The sequence below is a fragment of the Macrosteles quadrilineatus genome, unplaced genomic scaffold (genome assembly GCF_028750875.1).
Source record: "Macrosteles quadrilineatus isolate MER2022 unplaced genomic scaffold, UCM_ALF_1.0 Scaffold_8__2_contigs__length_117827958, whole genome shotgun sequence".
Lineage (NCBI taxonomy): Eukaryota > Metazoa > Arthropoda > Insecta > Hemiptera > Cicadellidae > Macrosteles > Macrosteles quadrilineatus.
The window spans coordinates 17430017-17450883 of NW_026542601.1; the positions used below are offsets into that span (position 1 = coordinate 17430017).

Genomic DNA, 20867 nt, shown 5'->3' on the forward strand with positions numbered 1-20867 from the left:
AAGGGTCCTTAATATGAAGTTAAGGAAGGCTTCCTTACTTCATCCAGGAATAGACATGGGTTTACATTTTAGATCATTAACATTTCAAATTAGAGCCTATCTATAGTGTTAAGTTATTTACGATTTTACGTGTTTTACAGGTACTCTTTGAACGCTGTTTGAAGTAATAATATGGCCATTATTTATGGCCAATATGGCCATGGTTTAAAAATAAACAAGCTGGCTGTTTGTAAGATTTTAATGGTAAGAGTTTAGTACCATCCACCACTGTGACGTAGTGTTGCGCTAACCGTGATGCAGCGCTGCAGCATGGCCAGGCTACGTACCCACCTTCTTTAGGCGCCACCCTGACAATAACCACCATGACAACCTTGTATGTAATTCAACTGGAGATTGTGGAAAGTGTTTCATAATTATAATCATAATACTAATTTAATTAACAATTAGAAATGGTCATTTTCCCCAATAATGACTTGGAGTATCTTAAATCAAATTAACTGAGGTTGTTTGTATGCTGGTTGCTGGTTTAAATTTAAATTGAATTTAAATTGAATGCTCCTTTATGCTTCTTAGTATGATGGAATCGACTTCGACTATCAAATTTTCGCCCAATTGTCAACAGCAAGAGTACTGTAGTTCATTCCTCAGTTTTACAACTAAATCCCTAGGCTTAATGTTAAAATAGTCCTAAAATACTAAGGGGAAACCATTTTACGACATTAGTGCTCAACTTCATTAACATGAATCAACCATAAACAAGAATATCTAAAATTTTTCCATAAGATGAGAGCGAGAGGTCTCATGTATGGTATCGCCATTATATATCTATGGGTATCGCACATCACATTAAAATCCACTATTTTGTATTCTGTATCTTTGACTTTGACTTTGGTCTGTGTATTGGCACTTCTGCAATCTGCTGTCAACCTCAACCAAAAACCAACTGGTCAACCAACAGAAAAAGATTCACAAGTGTGCAAGCAAGAAGCAAGTGAAATCTTTTTATCCAATCCAAATGAACTAGCTAGTTGAGCCTTGACATATTAACTTTATGATGATGTGAATACGAATCAAGTAATTATTGTTCCTTAAAACCTTATGCAGTACCTCAGCCACCTTAGAAATATGTGCAATAAATAACCAATCGTGGATTTTGTGCCAGTGAACTTGAAAACCTTTTCTCCATCAGTCAGTGGCCAGTGCTGCTTTCATTCAATCATTCTGTGTTTCAACTTACAATCTTCACAAGAGATTTGGAATCTTCATGTGTTAAAAATTGTTAATGATTTGTTGGTAACAATATAACCACTGTTAGTGAATTATCTAGCCTAGGCCTACGTCGGTTCCATGTGCAAGAGGTGAGTGCTCTTTTACTATGAATCAATTTTCCTGTTGGATTCTTGCCAATTGCCTTGACACTAAGGTAGGCTATATCATGATAGCCTAAAGTTAATTAGGAAAGCCTACCTATAAGTTAACTCAAACTCACTTATTCAGCTAGACAACAATAGGCTATACATGCTTTAGCCAAGTCAAATTTAGCCTAGGCCTACTTAAATTAACACTTAGGCCTACATACATAACTTAGGTAAGTAGCTATTAGGCCTACAGTAGTTGGCACGGTAAGACCTAGGCCCGGGACCGATTTACTTCTTCATTTTGATGTCCCCAGAGGCCAAAAACACCATTCGTTCAAATTTTTAGGCTATATATTTAAATACTAGCTGTACCCGCGGGCTCTGCCCCGTTTAACTTCATAAGCATTCGCATGGCTCAATCACGTCCTGGTTGAAGTTCGTTCGCTATGCTCACTCACCTTTTGGTTGCAAATTAGCGGTTGTCATAAATTAGAAAAAGTAGGCCTAACTTAATAGTGCTGCACCCTCTTGGTAATCCTTGTAACTTTAATGCTATTTAACATCATAGAACAGAACCAACTTGTTTAATTGAAACAGCTGTTAAGATTCATTAAATTCCTTTTAAATATGAAAAATCGTAAGGTTACCATGGGAAACTTCAGAGCCACTGGGGCGGAGCCCGAAAGCCCGATCAGAATAAAAACTGCTTAGTTTTCCTATTTAATGCCCAAAGAATCGATGTACCGAATTTCAGCCTCCTAGGTAAATGGGAAGTGGGAGAATTAGTGATGAGTGAGTCAGTCAGTCAGTGAGGGCTTTGCCTTTTATTATTTAGATATAGGCCTATATAGGTATAGGCCTAACGTCTGTGAACGCAATAACTTTAGTAATTTTTGTCTGATTTTGATGACATTTGGTTTAAAGGTGTAAGGTGGGATAAACTTGAATGAGTTTGCGAACCAGCATGATCAGACCATGGGAACGGGGTTTTAACCCATTGGGGAAGGAATTAATCCGCTACCTGCAGCACCCTCTGGCGGCAATTAATTTTACCGAATTTGTAGACTTTTACTCTAACTGCTATAGAAAGAAAACCTTAGGTAATAAATTAATAATAATTCTTTCGCCATTTTGTTCACAGTAAAATTGTCTACAGAAAAGTGTTAATTGGATAGTCAAAGTTCTAAACTAAAAAAATATATATATATAAAGATTATAAAAATAAAAATTTTCAGAACAATATTTTGAAAGTAAACTTAGGAGCTGTTATTATTGTAAACAGTTATCTTGGTAACAAACTTCACTTGAAGAAAATTAATTAATCCAAGATTAATCCAGACACCAAATAACACTACTGTTATAAAGGTCGATCGATTCCCTACATAGAAAAATCAAAAGTTGTACGTACTTTTATAAGTAACTAGCTGTAACCCGCGGACTTTGCCCCGTTTAACTTCTTAATTTTCAAGATTATCTCGTTCGCATGGCTCAATCACGTCCTGGTTGAAGTTTGTTCGCTACGCTCAGTCACCTTTAGGTTGGAGCTCGTTCGCTACGCTCACTCACCTTTAGGTTGGAGCTCGTTCGCTGCGCTCACTTGCCTTCAGGTTAGCTCATTCGCTACGCTAACTCGCCTCCAGGTTGAAGTTCGTTCGCTACGCTCACTCACCTTTTGGTTGCAAATTAGCTGTTGTCATAAATGTAAATGAAATAATAGTGCTGCACCCTGTTGATAATCCTTGTAACTTTAATGCTATTGAACATCATAGAACAGAACCAACTTGTTTAATTGAAACAGCTGTTAAGATTCAATAATTCCATTTCTCATAAGGTTAACATGGGAAACTCCAGAGCCACTGGGGCGGAGCCCGAAAGGATTTTTGAAATAAGAATATGCCTATATGTTAATCGGGAATGTGAGCTATCATCATGCCAAATTTCAGCCCAATCCGACCAGTATTTTTCGAGTTTACTTTTCCCATACACACATACAGCAACCACCTCTTTTAGCGAATTTCCCATATAGGGAATATTAGCGAATTTCCCATATAGGGAATAAGCTATTACCGTAGTACTCATGGTAAGACCTGGACGCGGGACCGATTTTTTTTTTCGTTTTGAGGTCCCTAGAGGCCAAAAACACCATCCGTTCAAATTCATATATATATATATATATATATATTTATATATTTATATATATATATATATATATATATATATGTGTCCGTCAGCACGATAACTCGAGCAAAAATGATCCGATTTTGATGAAATTTGGTACAAACGTGTAAACCTACGTCTATTCGAACGAGTTCGCGATCCAGCATGATCGGACCATGGGAACGGGTGTTTACGGGGGGTTTTATGGGGTAAAAATAGGTTTTTCCCAATTTTGACCCAAAAAACATAAAATTTAGCAATTAATTTCCAAACCATTTTGTAGAGCTTCAAAAAACAAATAATTTAGTATATTGAAGCGTTATTATGCGCCTAATGGTTACGGAGAAAATTCCAAAAGATTGTAAATTTAAAATTCCCATGTTATTCTTATGGAGAATGAGTAAACTGTTGTAGTTTGCTTGTTTACGAACATATTTTGATCAAATTTGGAAAATGTTTTTATTTCTTACTAACTATTAACATTTTACAAAAAAAAACAGTTTTACCCTCCCTGATGCAGCAAACCTAAGTACTTGTTAAACTAATTCTATTTAAATCGGGAATAAATGTTATATTTTTAAGTAGACATTTCAGTGTAAATCCAATCAGTCAAATGGAAATTCGCTTAGTCTGCAGGTTTGCTGCGGCGGGGGTATTTTTATAATAGTATAGATAGATAGATAGATAGATAACATTTTTAAAAAATTGTTTGTTTACCTTACCGCAGCTGATTTTTGGTGATATGTGGTTTCCATGGCAACACAAAATTGTTTGTTATTCGCTAAAATAAATGAGTAAATACGCAAATCAAGAAGCAAGATATTTATAAACATTATAATAGTAAGAAGAAACAAAAAGGGCGAAAAATAATAATAACTAAATAAAAAATGGCGCTGCCTAGCGTTGACACGAGCGGCTCTCGTAAGTTGGCCTGCAGCGGCCGTACGAGTAACGCTCGTAAGTCGGCGCCAATGGGTTAACTTATGGGGTAAAAAATGGTTTTTTCTCATGTTTGACCCTCAAAACCCAAAATTTCCCAATTTTTCTCTAGACCGTAAAGAGCTTAAAAAACAAATAATTTTACCTATAACAAAGTGTTTTTGTACAGTTATTGGTAACGGAGAAAATTTAAAAAAATGTAAATTAAAAATTTCCATGTTATTCTTATGGAGAATATTGTTTAAAATGTTGTAGTTTGCTTGTTTATAGATATATTTTGATAAAACTTGGCAAATTTAAGTTATTTATTGTATACTTTTAAAGCTATTAATATTTTACTAAAAACCCCACTTTCACAGTTTCCTTGTAGCAGCAAACCTAGGTAGGGCTTACTCGTTAAACCTAATGTTATTTAAATAGATTTAATTGAAAATAAATTCCGACAAATGGAAATTTGCTTAGTCGGCAGGTTTGCTGTGGCGGGGGTATTTCGTTTATAGTTCATGTTGGTGACACTGGGTACTAGTGTTGATGACATTTTGTTTCTATTATTCTAGGGTTAGGCCTACCTACTTATTTTAAGAAGGCCTAATGAATGATTTGTGCGTTAGGGCCTAACTTACTAGGCCTATTTGATAAGTTGGTTCACTAGGGAACAGGTTATTGTTTATGATTACCTACATATAATTTATTTAAACAAGGGTTTTTAAAGAATAACTGAAATGGCCTATCAAGAAACAAATTGTAAACAAAAACACAATCCTAGCGGCACTGGACCTAACTAAAAATAAAATTGTCTTCAGTTGATCCATAAGAAGGATGACAAATCTACTGAGAGGGTACCGGTAGCCTATGTTTTATCTATGGCTGTATTTATCAGTGCAGGCCTAGTAAGTGGTCATCAGATTGTAGTAAGGATTGTGGATATTTATAGGTATGCACTGTGGATGGGATACTCCCTGGTGTGGATTAACGTCCGCATTAGTGAGTATTACGACTATCCGCAGTACTATCGTGATAATTAGACCAATTCGTATATACCAAGGAAAAAATGTGGTTCGGATTCCACTATAAACTGTAGGTCTCTTAGTTGCCATTAGCTGTTTGGGCTATTAATTAACAGCCGTGTCTAAGGAATGTCGGCCTTAGTCACTAACAAGACTACAAGATCGCGCCACTCATCCTACACTCATCTCCATTCATACTTGGCTTAAAATACCTACATTGTATGGTCGCCATTTCATAAGAAAGTAAAGTATTAAACTATTAATGCATCTTGATGTGGATCACAGCAAATAGCGGTTGTTCATTAGTTTTCTGTAGATTATCAGGTTTTAAGTACCTAGCTAGATTATTCCTATGATTTTTATTTCATTTTAGGAATCGACTGCCATTAAGTCAGAAAAAGACTGTTTTAAAAATACTGACAACATCTCAAAGCTAAAAGATAAAAGAAAATGGCAGCAACTACAAAAAGACTCTGGAAAGTTCGTAAGTACCTTTAAGCTAGATAATTTTCTTTTGTCTCACCTCTCACAGTAGTCTACAGTAGCAAACACAGCAATAATTAGCTACAGCTGTCATGTTTATTAGCTGCTGTAGGCTTCCAAGGATAGCTTTAGCTGCTGAATGTTAGTGGCCAGCAAATCAGTGTTTTCTCACTGAGGCTTAAGGTATAAAATAGGGTTTGTTGTGATATAATATTTATCTTATCAATGGCCTTATTATTTGTTGAAAACCCATAGAGAGTTCTGTTATTGTGAACTTTAGAGTTTTACGGACATCGACATAGACTTTTTCGACAAGTTCGGCAGTCACAATGCTGGGTCTTCCACTTCGCTCTTCGTCGTGAACGTTAGTTCAGCTATTTTTAAATTTGATGACCCACTGACGAACTCTACCCTCAGTAATAATGTTTGCCCCATAAACTTCACAAAGTTGCCTATTGATTTCTCTCGGTTTACAGTTTTTTGCAGTCAAAAAACTTATAACCATACACACTTTACAGTTCGTGGCATTTTCAATTAACACAGACATTTTAAACTGTCACAGTAACTCGACAGATTACAGCAGAAACCTCTTACTAGCATGGCTAGATGCAGACGGAGCTGCATAATGAACTAACACCAAAATGGTCGCGCTAGCCCCGCCCCTAGCGGATACAGACAAAAACTTAATTTACTTTCTGGTTAGCCCTCGTATTATCAATGCTCAATGGCATTCATGATTGTCCTTTTCTTTTGTAGGCCTACTGTATTTTGTACTGGTAATTTGCTACTGTAGGCTACTGTAAATGATTTGTTACAAGCATATGTTAATTTGCTTACATTTTTGTAAAACTGCCATAGCTACTCGAAAGTCCATTTAAGAATTAAACTTTAATTTTAGGTTTTTGACAAAAAAGTTCCCAGAACAGTGCCTAGCATGGATATTTTTTTAGCCTAAAACTAAGATATTTAAAACAGTTTGGAGAAAACTATAGGAGCCATTTTTGAGATTCTACAGGAGCCCAAGTTTGTACAGATTCTATTGTATTGTCAGTGTTGTTTATTAATCACTTTTGTTTGTTTTAGAGGAGTTCCGGGCGCACAGTGCCAATGTGAACTGTCTAGCCTTGGGTCACAAGTCTGGCCGAGTGCTTGTCACTGGTGGAGATGACAAGAAGGTCAACTTGTGGGCAATCGGAAAGAGCAATTGCATCATGGTCAGTCAATAATAAATTTAAATTTAGTGTCACATACATAATATTAAGATTGGCATCACCATTGAACTTTTCAGCACACGAGGAGGTTTGGAAAAAAACTGGATACTGTCCTGAAAAATTGAATGGCACCATTGAACTGAATACTTATTCAATTTACATTCTTCTTGACAGATTAATTTTTTGTGGGTAGAAGACCACTTTTTGTTCATATTGAAGGTTATACAAATGGGTCAAGTCTGGTTGTCAATGTCAAAATTTGAGGCATGGAGATCTTATTTACATAATTCAACTTTTAGATTGCATATAAAAAATTCATTCAAACCACGATGTTTTACATTAATCTTATTTAACTGATTAGTATTTTTTCCTAAAGAAGCTCTTGTGTTTTTCAACGTTTTGTGTGACCATTTTAGAGAATATTGTAAAATATTTTGTATACGATTCTGATTGTAGCCTACTCATTGATCATCATTGAAACCTGAAACCCAATTAGAAAGTCTTAGATGTCATATCATTATCATCATCATATCTGTTTAAAAAAATTTAAATTTGTCTTTAATTTCAGATTTTTCAGTTACAGTGCTTGATTTGTAAAAATTGAGGTGTTAGTACAACCCTTCCTCTCTCCACATCCCTCGTCCTTCTATCTTCATACCTTCATACCTTTGGTAAGGTCAAGTTCAATTTTGGAAACACTGTCGGTATTGGAAAACACTTTTTCAATCGTGTTTTTTTCATACAACTGCTTTTCACTAACATGTTGGAGATTAAATATAGCCTAAACAATTGTCTAAAACAAATTAAGAATATTTCATTGAATTTAAATTTGAAAAGCAGAAAAAACCAATACATAATCAAAGTTTGTTTATAGTTTTCTGATTTAAACTTCAAATTAAGCCCAGCTAACAAAAAAGGCGCGGAATCGAATAAGCAAAACAAGTAAAGAAATTTGTCTTGCATTTTTACGAGAAAGAGTTTTGCAATATGTGGTAGGCTGATAACTCAAACGGTAGAGACGCTTTGTACACTATACAATTAAACTTTCAATCCTCTGGACCAATGGAAGGTTTTCATGGTCGTTTGGCTGTGGTTTGCCTGTAATTACAGCTGAGCCGTGACTGAGTTACCAGTGATTCTCCACCAATTATCACAAGGAAGAGGTGTATAATGTATAGTTTTGCATTGTTATGAATTGGCTCAAATTAATTAGTCATGCTGCTGAATCAAATTTAAACAGTTACCTATAGGAAATAACCAGGCTTTATAAACGTTTTTGTTAGTCTTTGTGCTCTAATACTGTGAATTTGTACATTCTAAGTAAATAATTAATTTCTTTGGTGGTAAATATACTACAGTTGGGAAAATATTTTTATTACAAACTTAAGAAAAATAAGGAACAGATTCCTGTTAAAGTTTACATTTATTGTTGTTAGACCTAATCGGAAGAGGTTAAATGATATAGGAACTCAAATCAACTTTGATATATAGTTAAATTTCTTTACAAATTAACAAAAAAGGTAAAAAATTATAACCTAAAAAAACTATTTAAACAACATGGCAGTGGTAACTACAGTTTTTCTCCTTACTGAGGCTTTAACGACCGGTATCAGTTGGAATGAAAGCTTTCTATCGCTGTTTATCCAGAGCCTGAGCGGACACACGTCGGCTGTGGAGACGGTAAAGTTCAACCACACAGAAGAGCTGGTGGCGGCCGGCTCGGGCGGTGGAGTGCTCAAGATATGGGACCTGGAGCAGGCGCAGATAGTGCGTACACTCACTGGCCATCGGGGGGGACTGCGGGCGATAGACTTCCATCCTTATGGAGATTTTCTGACCTCTTCATCTCTGGACACAACTGTCAAGGTAATACGATCACTGCGCTGTGTGAGATGGGAAATACAAATCACTCGTCTTTCTATTCTACCATCATCACATGTAATGGAATGTTGTAGGCATCCCTTATTAGAGCAGATCATAGGAGTTTGGTGATGAATGATACTGATTGATGGTTATTCTAGGTAATAGCCTACTGTACTTAAATTTTCTTCAAGTGAAGTTTTTTACAAAGATGATGACTGTTTACAATAATACCAGCTCTTAAGTGTATCAAAGTGTATGAATTGAAAACACCCTGACTAAATGCAAATGAGAGAATATCATATTTTTAACTCTTTTGGTTTGAGTAATGCTTTAGACAGATAAAAGACCGAGTGACATACACTTTAAAAAATGTAACGTCGCCACTGTAATGATGTTTTAACTTGACAGGAGACAGGACTAGTGAAAATAAAAACTACATAATTAGTTAATTAATTAGTTACCTAATTATGCTTAATACTTCTTAAATCGTCTTGAAAACATTTCAATTAGTATTATTAAAATGTTGCTAAACCGACATACTACAATGTTGTAAAATACAAGGTGGATCTTTCAAGTCTATAAAGTATAAAATTACTTTTTTTTTTGTTTGACATGAGCTATACTTGTCACAATGAGGTCAACATCAAAACATCGTAATGACAAAGACTAACAAAAGGCGATGCGAGCCAGTAATGCTTAAAAGGAAATGCCACTGCTATCGCTCTGAGTCTTGCAGATGGCTCGTCTAGTTTGCTATCGGTTGGCATCGATGTATAATAACTCCCTGGATTGCGCGCTCAGGTTGAAGTAGGGCTCGAAAAACGGTCCGTCGCTACCTCGCTCTGTCCGCGAGGAGTGAGGATAAAAGGCATGAGTCACCCTAGTGACGAGCGTCGCGCCCGCTCTCGCCGTGTATTGCTATGTTAGTTTTGTGGAAATATTCCGAGGATAATTGATTGTAACGAACTAAAGGAGGTTTTATAGGCAGATATAATTAATCTACGTACTTGCTCACACTTTGTAGAGTATGTGTCAAAAGTAAAGCCCATAAGAAATGTAGTGGTGATATAAAAGAGTTAGATTTATTTATATTTGAACATTAACCAGAGCAAAGTATATCACAATAATTATTTCATCACATATGCATGTCATCATTTGCTTCGGTGAAGCCCAATTATTATTGAGAGACTGTGCATCATTTAAGAAAATATATTTTGTTTATATTATAGTATGTTTCTTTGTCATACTGTGATTAACGTGTTTGGAAAACATATTATGCTGCTAAATAAAATGAGTGTATAATATTTAATGCCAATATCTCAAATGTATTCATTATTCTCACTGAAGTAAAATAATAACAAAATATTTTCTTAGGTATTAAATACTGCTGTGAAATCCAACATATATTCTTTGATTCGAAGAATTTTGTTAACTATAGACTACCGGTAAGCATTAAAATGCATAAACATACGCCTGTAAATTTGGTTACCATTCTTCGTAATGTAATGACATATTTGATGTAATATAATGATAATTAAATGCTAGAAACTCGGTTTCTATATCCCGTAAACTGATGCTGAGCGGGCCGAGCTCCTAGCGCCAATGCCGCGCCAAGCGATTTTATGCCTATTTTTAATCGCTCAAAAATGATACAAGCAGGCTCCGTATCATAAAAAGCTTCAAATAAAAAATAAAATTCATACTTTGATCTAAAACTTTGCCTCAGGAATTTTTTTCCTGACCAAAAAATAAAAAAGTTCCTCGCTTACTACATTTTTCATGTTTTTAATGGTGTTCAAAAACAATCGTCTGTTTTAATTTGCCTAAATAAATTATAAAAAATATGTTAATGTAAAAACTAGCTACATAGTAATGAGCACTGGTTTTTCCAGAAAAATAATATATCAATTTGAAATTTTTATGTTAACAAATAAGTGTAGCAAAGCAGGTTGAGTGAATGTATGTTTGTGTAAAACAGAGAGGTTCATTCGGCCCGTCCGTCTCGGTATCCCGCCAATTCGATTGGCGGGCACGGACCGTTTTTCCACCACCTAGCGCGCTATCCAGTAGAGTTATTATACATCGATGTCGGTTGGTGGCCAACCTATTACTGTGTGATTTTTATTTCCTTGGTTATGGTGGATCATTAATACGTTAAAATAAATGTCCAGTACAATTAATGATTATTTCATGTGTCCCTTTTCACAAATCAGAAATTAATTAATATTTTTACTCTACTTTAAATAGAAAAATATGTTAATAACGTATCAGTAATTTATTGGTTTACGGGGAAAAAAATTAAAAATATATAGTAAGGCCTAAAATAAACTGAGGGCTCGGATCACAGTGGCTTGGGTAATTGAGAGTGAGAGTGTACTGTAGTAAGATCAAATTTCTGGAACATTTGAAACATTTCTCAGAAGTTCAGAGATTAATTAACAAAATAAAGCTATATAACTCAGTTTTTAGACTACACAATATAAAATTTAATTCCCTCACATCAATTTAATTTGGTTTGCACCTATTGTTTTGATATTGCAAACGTAGTGATAGGTGACTGTTTTCAATGTATATTCTAGGATTATCTAGAAAACAAGAACCACAATACATATTTTAAACAACCATAGTTTAAGCATTTTAAGAACCAAAGGAAAGTCTGTCACTCGATACTATCTTGTAGACTTGGTGACCAATTTAACTGCAGCTGTTACTTAAGTTTATCTGCATGATTTGTTTATGTTTTAATGCGTTGTCTATGTTGTACAGATGTGGGACACCAGACGTAAGGGTTGTATCTTCACCTACAAAGGTCACTCTCAGAGTGTCAACAGTGTCAAGTTCAGCCCGGACGGACTCTGGATAGCATCCGGAGGAGAGGAGGGGCTGGTCAAGGTATACAGCTGATGATAACTCAAATACTAAAACTTTGTACGAAAATTACATCAAACACTGTCCTTATTTTTTTTCTCTCATAACTAATGTATTTGCAAAGAAAGCGAGCTGTTCTAGTAAGCATAGGGCTTCTCTGAGGTCCCGGGTTCAAATCCCTTTAATCATCAATTAATTTAGGCAATTTGATGATGTCTCGACCCTCTAGGCATAGTAATGTAAAATGGCTCAGGGCTAGAGACTAATGTCTCAGCATGTAAAGAAATGACCTTGTTATCAGCGAAAGCTCTGATTTTAATAGTTCAATGTAGATTTATAATTATGTTTTCTGTGGTACACATTGCTTTTTAAAAATTTTAACGTCATAAATTCCTCCTTCTGAAAAAGAGCAATTGGTCTTCTCAAACCAGTGACACTATTGTCAAGATTAAAAAAAAAATCTGAGAAATACAGTACTGTACTTCCGTACAGAATTTGGTCTAGCAATTAACTAAAAAAATCATAAATAATGCTGTGGTGTAATTTTGAGAATAAACAGTTTGATGTTGCTTCAATATTATTGTTTAATTGTTATTGTTGTGAATACCTTGTTCAGTTTCATATTGATAGGATAAATTGTTCTCCTTGAGAACCATGCATTGTAACATTACTACCTCCCTATGGTCCTGTTGGTATGGATATATTTATTTATATTCTTAACCTACAATATGTATACAATTTTTACTCTACTCCACTTAGAACTAGAGGTAACGCCGTTTACTATTAATACAGCTAGACATTCCACCCCCATATTAAATTTGTAGCCAGATTTTTTATCAAAATCGTTGTAGTTGATGTGAGCCAGCGACAGATTGCACTGATCTAAATTACTAAATTCTGTTGAATACACAAACTTGTTTACCAAGTCAAACTTAGGGAATAACTTATGGTAAGCTAAAAGCAACTGTTATGATCCATCAACCTGGTCAGCAACAAAAAAAGGTATAAAATAGAATTTTAGACACTTGGGCTTTCTGTGACTGGCTCGACGACAGCTGGTCCATATTGATGGGATGTCTACTTCAGTATCCAATAGTCAATGGTAACACTTAGTTTACTTCTGTCACTGATTCGACACTTGCATTGCATTGCATTGCTACAACATTCTCACAGTATAGTACACCTAGCTTGTATTGCAGCTATGGGACATCAGGGTGGGCCGAGTTCTACACGAGTTCCCCAACCACTCAGGTCCTGTGACGGCCGTTGAATTTCACCCACACGAGTTCCTGCTCACCTCCGCCTCGTGTGACAAAACTGTCAACTTCTACGACCTGGAGAACTTCTCTGTGGTGTCCACTTGTGATAAGGACTCAATGTCAATCAGGTACATCCGTGTGTCGTCATGGGTCAAAGTTATGTCCCTTAGTGGAAAGAACCTCGTATTTAAATAAGACTTAATTTATACCAGAAGAAATATCTGAAATGACAAGTCTAAAGATTTCCCATCAAAATGATTGATTTAATAGAACATACTTTTTAAAGTAACAAGCAATTGGTTAGTACTAATAAATTAAATCAGTTTTAAATCAGTTGAGAAGCTTTAAATATACTGGTCCTTGTTTTGTTTCTCTCTTCCTAGCAAACAAAAATAACCAAACTCTTCAACATTTCTCAGCTGATAATAAATTAGGTGGCAACTAAATTATATTTAAGATTTTAAGTCTCTGGTCACATCACTACAATCCAATTGGTAATTTAAAGTTAATATGTTTAATAACAAAATAGACAGATGTTAGCCCAAAACTTGCAATCTCAATGATTTATTAATGACGGCATTGATAACGTTTTACCATTTTTATTGCTTATATGATTGAGGGTCTTAAAACGTTCGCTGCGGCCCATCAATGGCTGGCATATCCCTAATGCGGTACAGCGTCGAGCAAGCCCGATTGCCGGGCGGTTTTCTTTCAAATTTTGTCCCGACGAATTGCAAATAACGTGTAGTGATGTACTGCATTACGACAAGAGTAGACGTAGTTCGCTAAAACAGCCACAGATAGCAGCACTGCTTGGAACATAGCGGTCCCATTGTATTGCCAATTAGAGGAAGAAAGACGGGAGAACAAGTTGATTTCTAAGGTTGCCAGGCAGGGATTTTACGGGAAAATTTATTACCAACCTACACCACAACAAAAAGCATGTCACACACTACATGCTAACTTGGTATAGGTCCACCTTCGACCGAAGCTAGGCTCGCACTGAGCAACAGATTGATGCACTGCAGTGTGGGTTTTGGGTCAGTACTGACCCGGTGGCGAGAGGGTTGCAATCGCCGTGTTTCAGTACTGGCCCACCCGCAGCAAACGTGTTAAGATCATTTTCAGCCTTTTTCAGGAATTTCAGACTCTTACTCAAGCTGTACATATACAACTGTAGCAGTAGCATTACGGAAACTTTTCATGAATACCAGTACCCAACTTCAAGTTTTAGAAATATTTATCTAGGCTACCTATAAATAGTACTAATTATGATGTCACTAGGTGTATGCTCTCATAGTCTCTAAAACTTTTTTTGTGATTAGTTTACGTAACACGACAAAACATCATAGTAAATAAACAAGCTGTAAGCTTTGGTAATGTTGAGTTATCAAAAAACTAGGTGCATTTTTTTATGAACAATTTGTACTGCAAATGGAGGTACGATAGGTAAGTGTTGGATCAAGAGAAGGTAAGATAATGTTTGTCTTAAAATATTTCTAAGGACTAAAAAAGAAATTGTTACATCTGTTTTGTCTGTGGCAGATGTGTCAGTTTCAACGCCACCGGTGACTGTCTGTTTGGAGGAGGGTTGGATGTACTGAAGGTGATGGCCTGGGAGCCTGGTCGTACACTGGAGCTAGTCCCCATCAGCTGGGGCCGCGTTCAGGATATCACAACAGGCTACAGCGACAATAGGCTGGTACGTGCTTCATACAGTAGACTTTGTCTTAACCAACTCAGTACTGATTGTTCAGATTAACCTCCTCAGCCATGATAAAATTAGTGATTGGTTAATTCACTCTACATTCTTAAACTATGCACTTATGTTACTTTACAATGTAGTTTTGCAAATTGAATACCCTAACTTAATTGTTTAAAAAATATAATGGTTTTTACTCTACCATTGCCAATGAGTGTGATTATTGTGCGGAAACGTATAGTTCAGGATTTTCTCCTAAAGTATTTTTTTTTAGTTATTCAAATTCCACATTTGGAAATTGATGTAAAGTGAAATTTTGTGTTTCTGGGTTTGGACACTTCACTTACCTTTGTTAAATAATCACAAGATAAATGGCAGTAGTAGTAATGAAATCATGACTGATAAAGCAATGAAAATTAAAATATAAAATAATAGTACCGTAGTTAATTTACCTTTACTTTCGTCCCAGTTCAATAGTATTTGTAGTGTCTACGACCATGATTTCGACGCTAGTTGCGTCATGATCACGTAGTTAGCAAGTTGAGAAATATCTTGTCATTGTCAGCCGCTTGGATGTCGTCATATGACACAGAATGTTTTTAATTGTTTTTTCTCTGATATTGCTTCAAGATCTTTATTTAAATTTGTCTTTTTTCTAACTTGTCTGAATTGGTAACTTTCTCTTAATTGTGCTGTTCTTGTTGTATTTTGTTGTAACTTATTACTTTTAGTTTTTATAACTTATTGATTGACCATGCATCTGTTCACCATTGCCTTTGTAATGAAGAATGTTTTATGCAATAAAATACTTATGACTTTTATGACTTATGAGCGACAACAATGAGAATATTCAAAGCCTGAGAAAGAATTTTAAAATAAATGATAAACTTCTAAGAAATATTATGACACACTTGTTAAAAGTACTTTTTTTCAACATTCTGTGGAGATGCAAGTGTGTTAATCGGTATGCTGTGTCAGGTGGGAGCTTCATTCATGCTGAGCAATGTCTCCCTGTGGATGGTAGATTTGTCGAGGGTGGCGCCCCTGGGAGAGACTCCCACTCCTGCCCCTCCATCCCCCTTCAGTCATGGACAGAGTGTACGCAAGAGCTTCACCAAGAAACCATCTCCAGAGAAAAGCCCGTAAGTATCAGATTTTGATTATAGTTTCTTTTTCACCCGTGCCGGAAGCTAAATTCATTGAAAAGCTGTCAGCATTGAATACAACACAAAATCAGTAACATTGTTGTTGTTTTTTTACTAGCTGTATAAAGGTAAGGCCTAATGTGTCAGTCTGTATTAAATTAAGAAGTTATGCAAGGAGTGAACTAAAGTAGCCTACTACTCGCTGCTATTTGCATCCATTACTAAATTTCTTTTTTAGATATTTTAGAATTTTTTGGATTTTTCCATAAATATTGAGCTGATTTGGATGTTTGATGTGCCAACATTATTGTTCCATAATATGTATAATTTTTGAAAATATAAATGTTCTGAATTTCTTATGTTAATATCTTGATAATTCACTCTCAAAGATTTGACTAGTGATCATTTTTTTCCTCCAGCTGTGTGTCTAGAAAGAGTAAAGTCATTGTCAAACACTCAATACAATATAAAATCAGTTAATTGTCTTGTTTACTGCCATAATAAATATAAACTATTATTAATCTTCTTATAACTACACGGAAAATGATAACACAACTTAGTCTTTTTGTTGAACTGAAATGAGTCATATAGAATCTACGTCATAAACAAATTGAATTATTGAAACTGGGAATTCTTCCTAACAGAACAAAAACTGTATACAATAAATTCTGTTGGCAAATTCAGTGTAACATGTTAGTCCAATGCTGGGTTATCATTGAATGTGCCACATTTTCCATGATTTTCCGTAATCATATTAAGGTCTAAACTTCTTATTGTGGGATTTCATAAATTTTTTTATATTTTTAGGATAAAAGTCAAGACAATCGAGGAGGTTGACAAACTGGAGACGGATCCTGAAGATGAGAACCACGCCGAGATTCCAGACATCCGCGACTACAGATCTGTGTTTCAACCGAGAAGTACTCGTGAGTATTTACAGCAATAAACAGCTGTTGTGTACAAGAACAGCTGATATATTCGCTTCAAATAAAGAGTTAACACTTAGAAGAAGATAATGCTAGTCGTGAGGTGGGTTGTATGTATTAGTTCTTTTTAGTGAAAAACACAAACTAAGCGGAATAACTTAAATTAGAGATCATATGAAAACCTACCAAACCAACAACAAATCTGTTGTAATAAAAAAAAAATTGAACACCTAATAACATTTTTTACTCTAAGAGTTTAGGACACTTGTTGCAAGTTTTGTAGGTTTTCTGGCCTTTGGAGTTATTGAAATCAGGTAGCAGACTTCTATATTCCGTAATATTAATGTTGGTATGAAATAAGCCTCGGCATATTTTGTCACTATTATCAATGAAATTAGGTTCAGTCGCTTTAGGGCTTTTTTAAAATATGAAAACGTCTTACTTTTTCTGGTAATTGTAATAGAATGGCTTTCTAAGTGGTGGAATTTTGTAGTTGACCACTTGAGTTATGTGATTGTGTTAGCTGTAATTGTTTTAACTACTGGTGTTATAGCTCACCTCACCAAAGCTAACAATTAGTTCATCACTAACAATAAAACACAATATGATTACTTTGCCATCATGCTGCGTCTTAGTTTTAAACAAAAACAATTGTGTAAACTTAAGTGGTTTAAAACAACATCACAAGTGTCAAATTGGAAGGAAATACAAAACCATTGTTGGAAGAAAACCTTGAGGTCGGTCTAGTAACATAAACAAACAATGCTCAAGTAATTGTGTACAAAGTGCTCAAACTTACAATAGACTCTTTGTCTCGTCCAGTTTACTTACATATCACCTCTGCCGTGTTTTTCCCTTCAAACAGATTTATTAGCTTTCAGTGTTGTGTTAACGTAACTTTCCTGTTATAAGTAAATTTGTCTGTGTGTTGTATGGTTACGTAACCCCTTGAATAACATCAACATGCTTGGTAGGTGTAGAAATAGGATGTTTACAAAATGTTTTTGTGTGTTTGTGTGGAGTTTTATTGATTTACTGTATTTCAATTTATTTTCCTACCACCGTTTTTTTAAACTAGCCTTTTCAATTCAGTTCTTATAATGGAAAAGATTCACTTTACTGCATTGTTTTTTTTTTTTTTTTTTTTTTTTTTTTTTTTTACTTTACAGCACTAGCAACGGACCAATGAGGTTTAAGGATTGGAAGTAAATAAGTAAAATTGTAATGCTTCGAACATCAACTTATCACCTCTTAAGATCAAAATTGATTATACAATAGGGTGCAATGAGTGGTTGGTACAATGAGTCGTTGCATCACTATCAATAGCAATTATAAACAATAACATAACCGCTCTTAGAAGTTATGAGTAGTGATTGTTAGTAATTAAAAAAACGGTTGTAGGTAAAGTAGTGTATGCAACTTGGGTAAAATAGTCTTTACGACATTCGTAGAAAGATCGTGCCTTAAATTTCCACTTGTGTTGTAAAGACTATCTTTACAAGATCGTTGTGTACACTACTATTATGTTTACTTTTTACTTCACTGAATACTTATTGAAAAACACTGATTTATTTATGTTTTATAGTACTTTTAACTTCTAACCTTGACTTTAATATAGCGTTTATGTGGCACCTGTTCTGACAATTCTTTTCTTGGAACTATCAAACAGAAGTAAAAAATATTAACATGTTCAACAATTTAAAAGTGTAGATCTTACAAACGTAAGATGTAATTAACTGTGTTTAGGAACCGATAAAGCCTATAGTTTTGCCTAATACTGTATGTTTATAACCATTTATCAACAATAATTAATTGGTGGAAGTAGTTGATAGCAATGGCTTTTGGGTATTGAACTAGACATCCCATCTTTATGGACCAGCTCTAGCCAAATTTATAGTAAAATAAAACACATCATTATCCACATTATTTTGATCAGTGTTCTATATTGTTAACATAAAATATTATTTTTTGTAACTTACAGTCAAAAATAGCAATGCTGTTTGAAATCAAATAAATTACGTTATTGAATGATCCATTTATAGGATGGTGTTACAGACATTCTTTTTTCACCCTTTTCCTTGGAATGTGATTAACTTATGCCAAATTTATATCTAATTTGCTTTTTTCTGGTATTTAGAAGAGTATCGTATTTAGACACGTGATCACTGGTCTAAAATCTTACACACAAGAACAGTTGTTTCACTACCGCCCACTTCCTGCCGATCTAGTCTGGTTAAACCGATGTGCTGATAAAAATTGCCCGGTTAAAGAGATATCATTTCCGCTGAGTTTATTCCAGTAAAAAAATGTTCGGATAAGAAGGAGTCTACTGTATAACTATAACATGGGAATGAAATGTCTAGCTCTACCCATAGTCAGTAAATGGTGTTAACAATTCATGTTGCTCACTGTCACTGTGCTTGCTTTATGTGTTGTGGATGTTTGTTCACAGTAAACCGTAGTCCACCTCCTAGTATTGCTCCACCTCCTGTGAGTGATGAAGGTAAGGATTACATAGTTCCATTAGTAATTAGAATAATGTGCAGGATAAAACTGTAGGATAAAAATTCTAGGTGTATTAGACTAGCTATATGTGGCATGCTTCATTAACAATAGTCAGTTTGGGTCTAATCAAAGTTTTAGATGGTTTTGATTTTTTTTATAATTGATACACAGTTTTAAGGATTGAATTATCTCCTCTTCTCAACACTTGGTTTGCCCATCTTAGTCTATAATTCTTTTTTAGCTCTCTGGTCTTTTGTATAATCCAGCCTTTATTTTCTTGTAGGCTACTGGTCCATGTATTTTTCACAGCACTCTATTATCAAACACAATGAGCGTTAAAAAAAATGTTACCACTGTAGTTATTGAAAAGCCTACAAGACGAAAATTACTTTTAGCTTGCTAGGTGGACTGGTTTAACAGTTATATGTATTTTCCATCAACTACCTTATCATTCCATTCATATATTTTGTCAATTGATAAAAAATTCCTATGTTTCAGATCTGTCCCTGCCTCACATGTCACCTAGTGCTCCGCCGCCGTCTCTGATGGAACCAGCTGTGTCCCCGCCTAAGGCTCGCTCTCCCCCTCCCCCGCCACAGTCCCCCCGAAGGAGAGCACCATCACCTTCTCTCACACCACCCTCCCTCCGACCTCGGGAACCACTTCGCAGACTTAGCTCCTGTAAAGACCCAGAGATTGGGAGTCCACCTGACAATGATTACCCAGTCAGGTAATATGTTTATTAATTGGCTGTGAATCATCCAAGACCTTTGAGTAAATAATTAGGAGGATAATTAAGTAGTAGGTCGTTAAGGGAATACACTGATTGCCTATTGGAGATTTGCTGATTCAATTCGGAGGAGTCTGTAATTTTTGCATGGTTTCGAACTGGACCAAGATGTAATAATTGATAATTGGAGTTTGGTCGTGACAATGAACCAACCTCAGTCAGTAAAGACTCAGTAATGGTCAGCAAAGCTATAATCTCACACATTCAACCATTATCCTCCAAAATTCATTGCATTTGTAAAAGAACTTTTTTTTTCCAAGGACGCTAGCACAAGCCTTGGATTGTTTTTCACATTACTTTAGGCTAGACCTAGGGGTTGCAGCATTATCACTTAGATAAAATCCATTGGTGATTTGGCGAGATTTGAACGCGGGACCTCAGGCACCGAAGTTCCGTGCTCTAACCACTAGACCAGCTCACTCCCCTGTCAAAGAACATTACATTGTAGTAATTTTGAATCAGATTTATGCTCTAGGAATATTTCCACATAAGAATATCAGCAACTAGTCCGTCAGTGAAAATATCTGCTTGCTGTCTGCAACATCTTCAACCACATTATGTGAATACGTCACCTGTTCTTAAACGCCAACAAATATTGCAGATATATCTATCAATCCATTTAGAAAGGTTAAAAATGTTGAAATATGTTTTGTG

At 35.3% G+C, this 20867-nt stretch overlaps 1 protein-coding gene across 1 annotated transcript in view; it reads left to right on the forward strand.

The window, feature by feature from the left end:
• Positions 1-989: 989 nt before the first annotated feature.
• LOC129000228 (katanin p80 WD40 repeat-containing subunit B1) overlaps positions 990-20867 on the forward strand; it is a 46734-nt gene continuing 26856 nt past the window's right edge. Inside the window, exons 1-11 of the mRNA XM_054427183.1 lie at positions 990-1358; positions 5835-5945; positions 7028-7158; positions 8803-9021; positions 11785-11910; positions 13086-13273; positions 14691-14847; positions 15826-15989; positions 16800-16918; positions 19371-19421; positions 19922-20153. Of these exons, the coding sequence (XP_054283158.1) occupies positions 5912-5945; positions 7028-7158; positions 8803-9021; positions 11785-11910; positions 13086-13273; positions 14691-14847; positions 15826-15989; positions 16800-16918; positions 19371-19421; positions 19922-20153 (1421 nt within the window). The 5' untranslated portion in view covers positions 990-1358; positions 5835-5911. The remainder of the gene's footprint in view (positions 1359-5834; positions 5946-7027; positions 7159-8802; positions 9022-11784; positions 11911-13085; positions 13274-14690; positions 14848-15825; positions 15990-16799; positions 16919-19370; positions 19422-19921; positions 20154-20867) is intronic.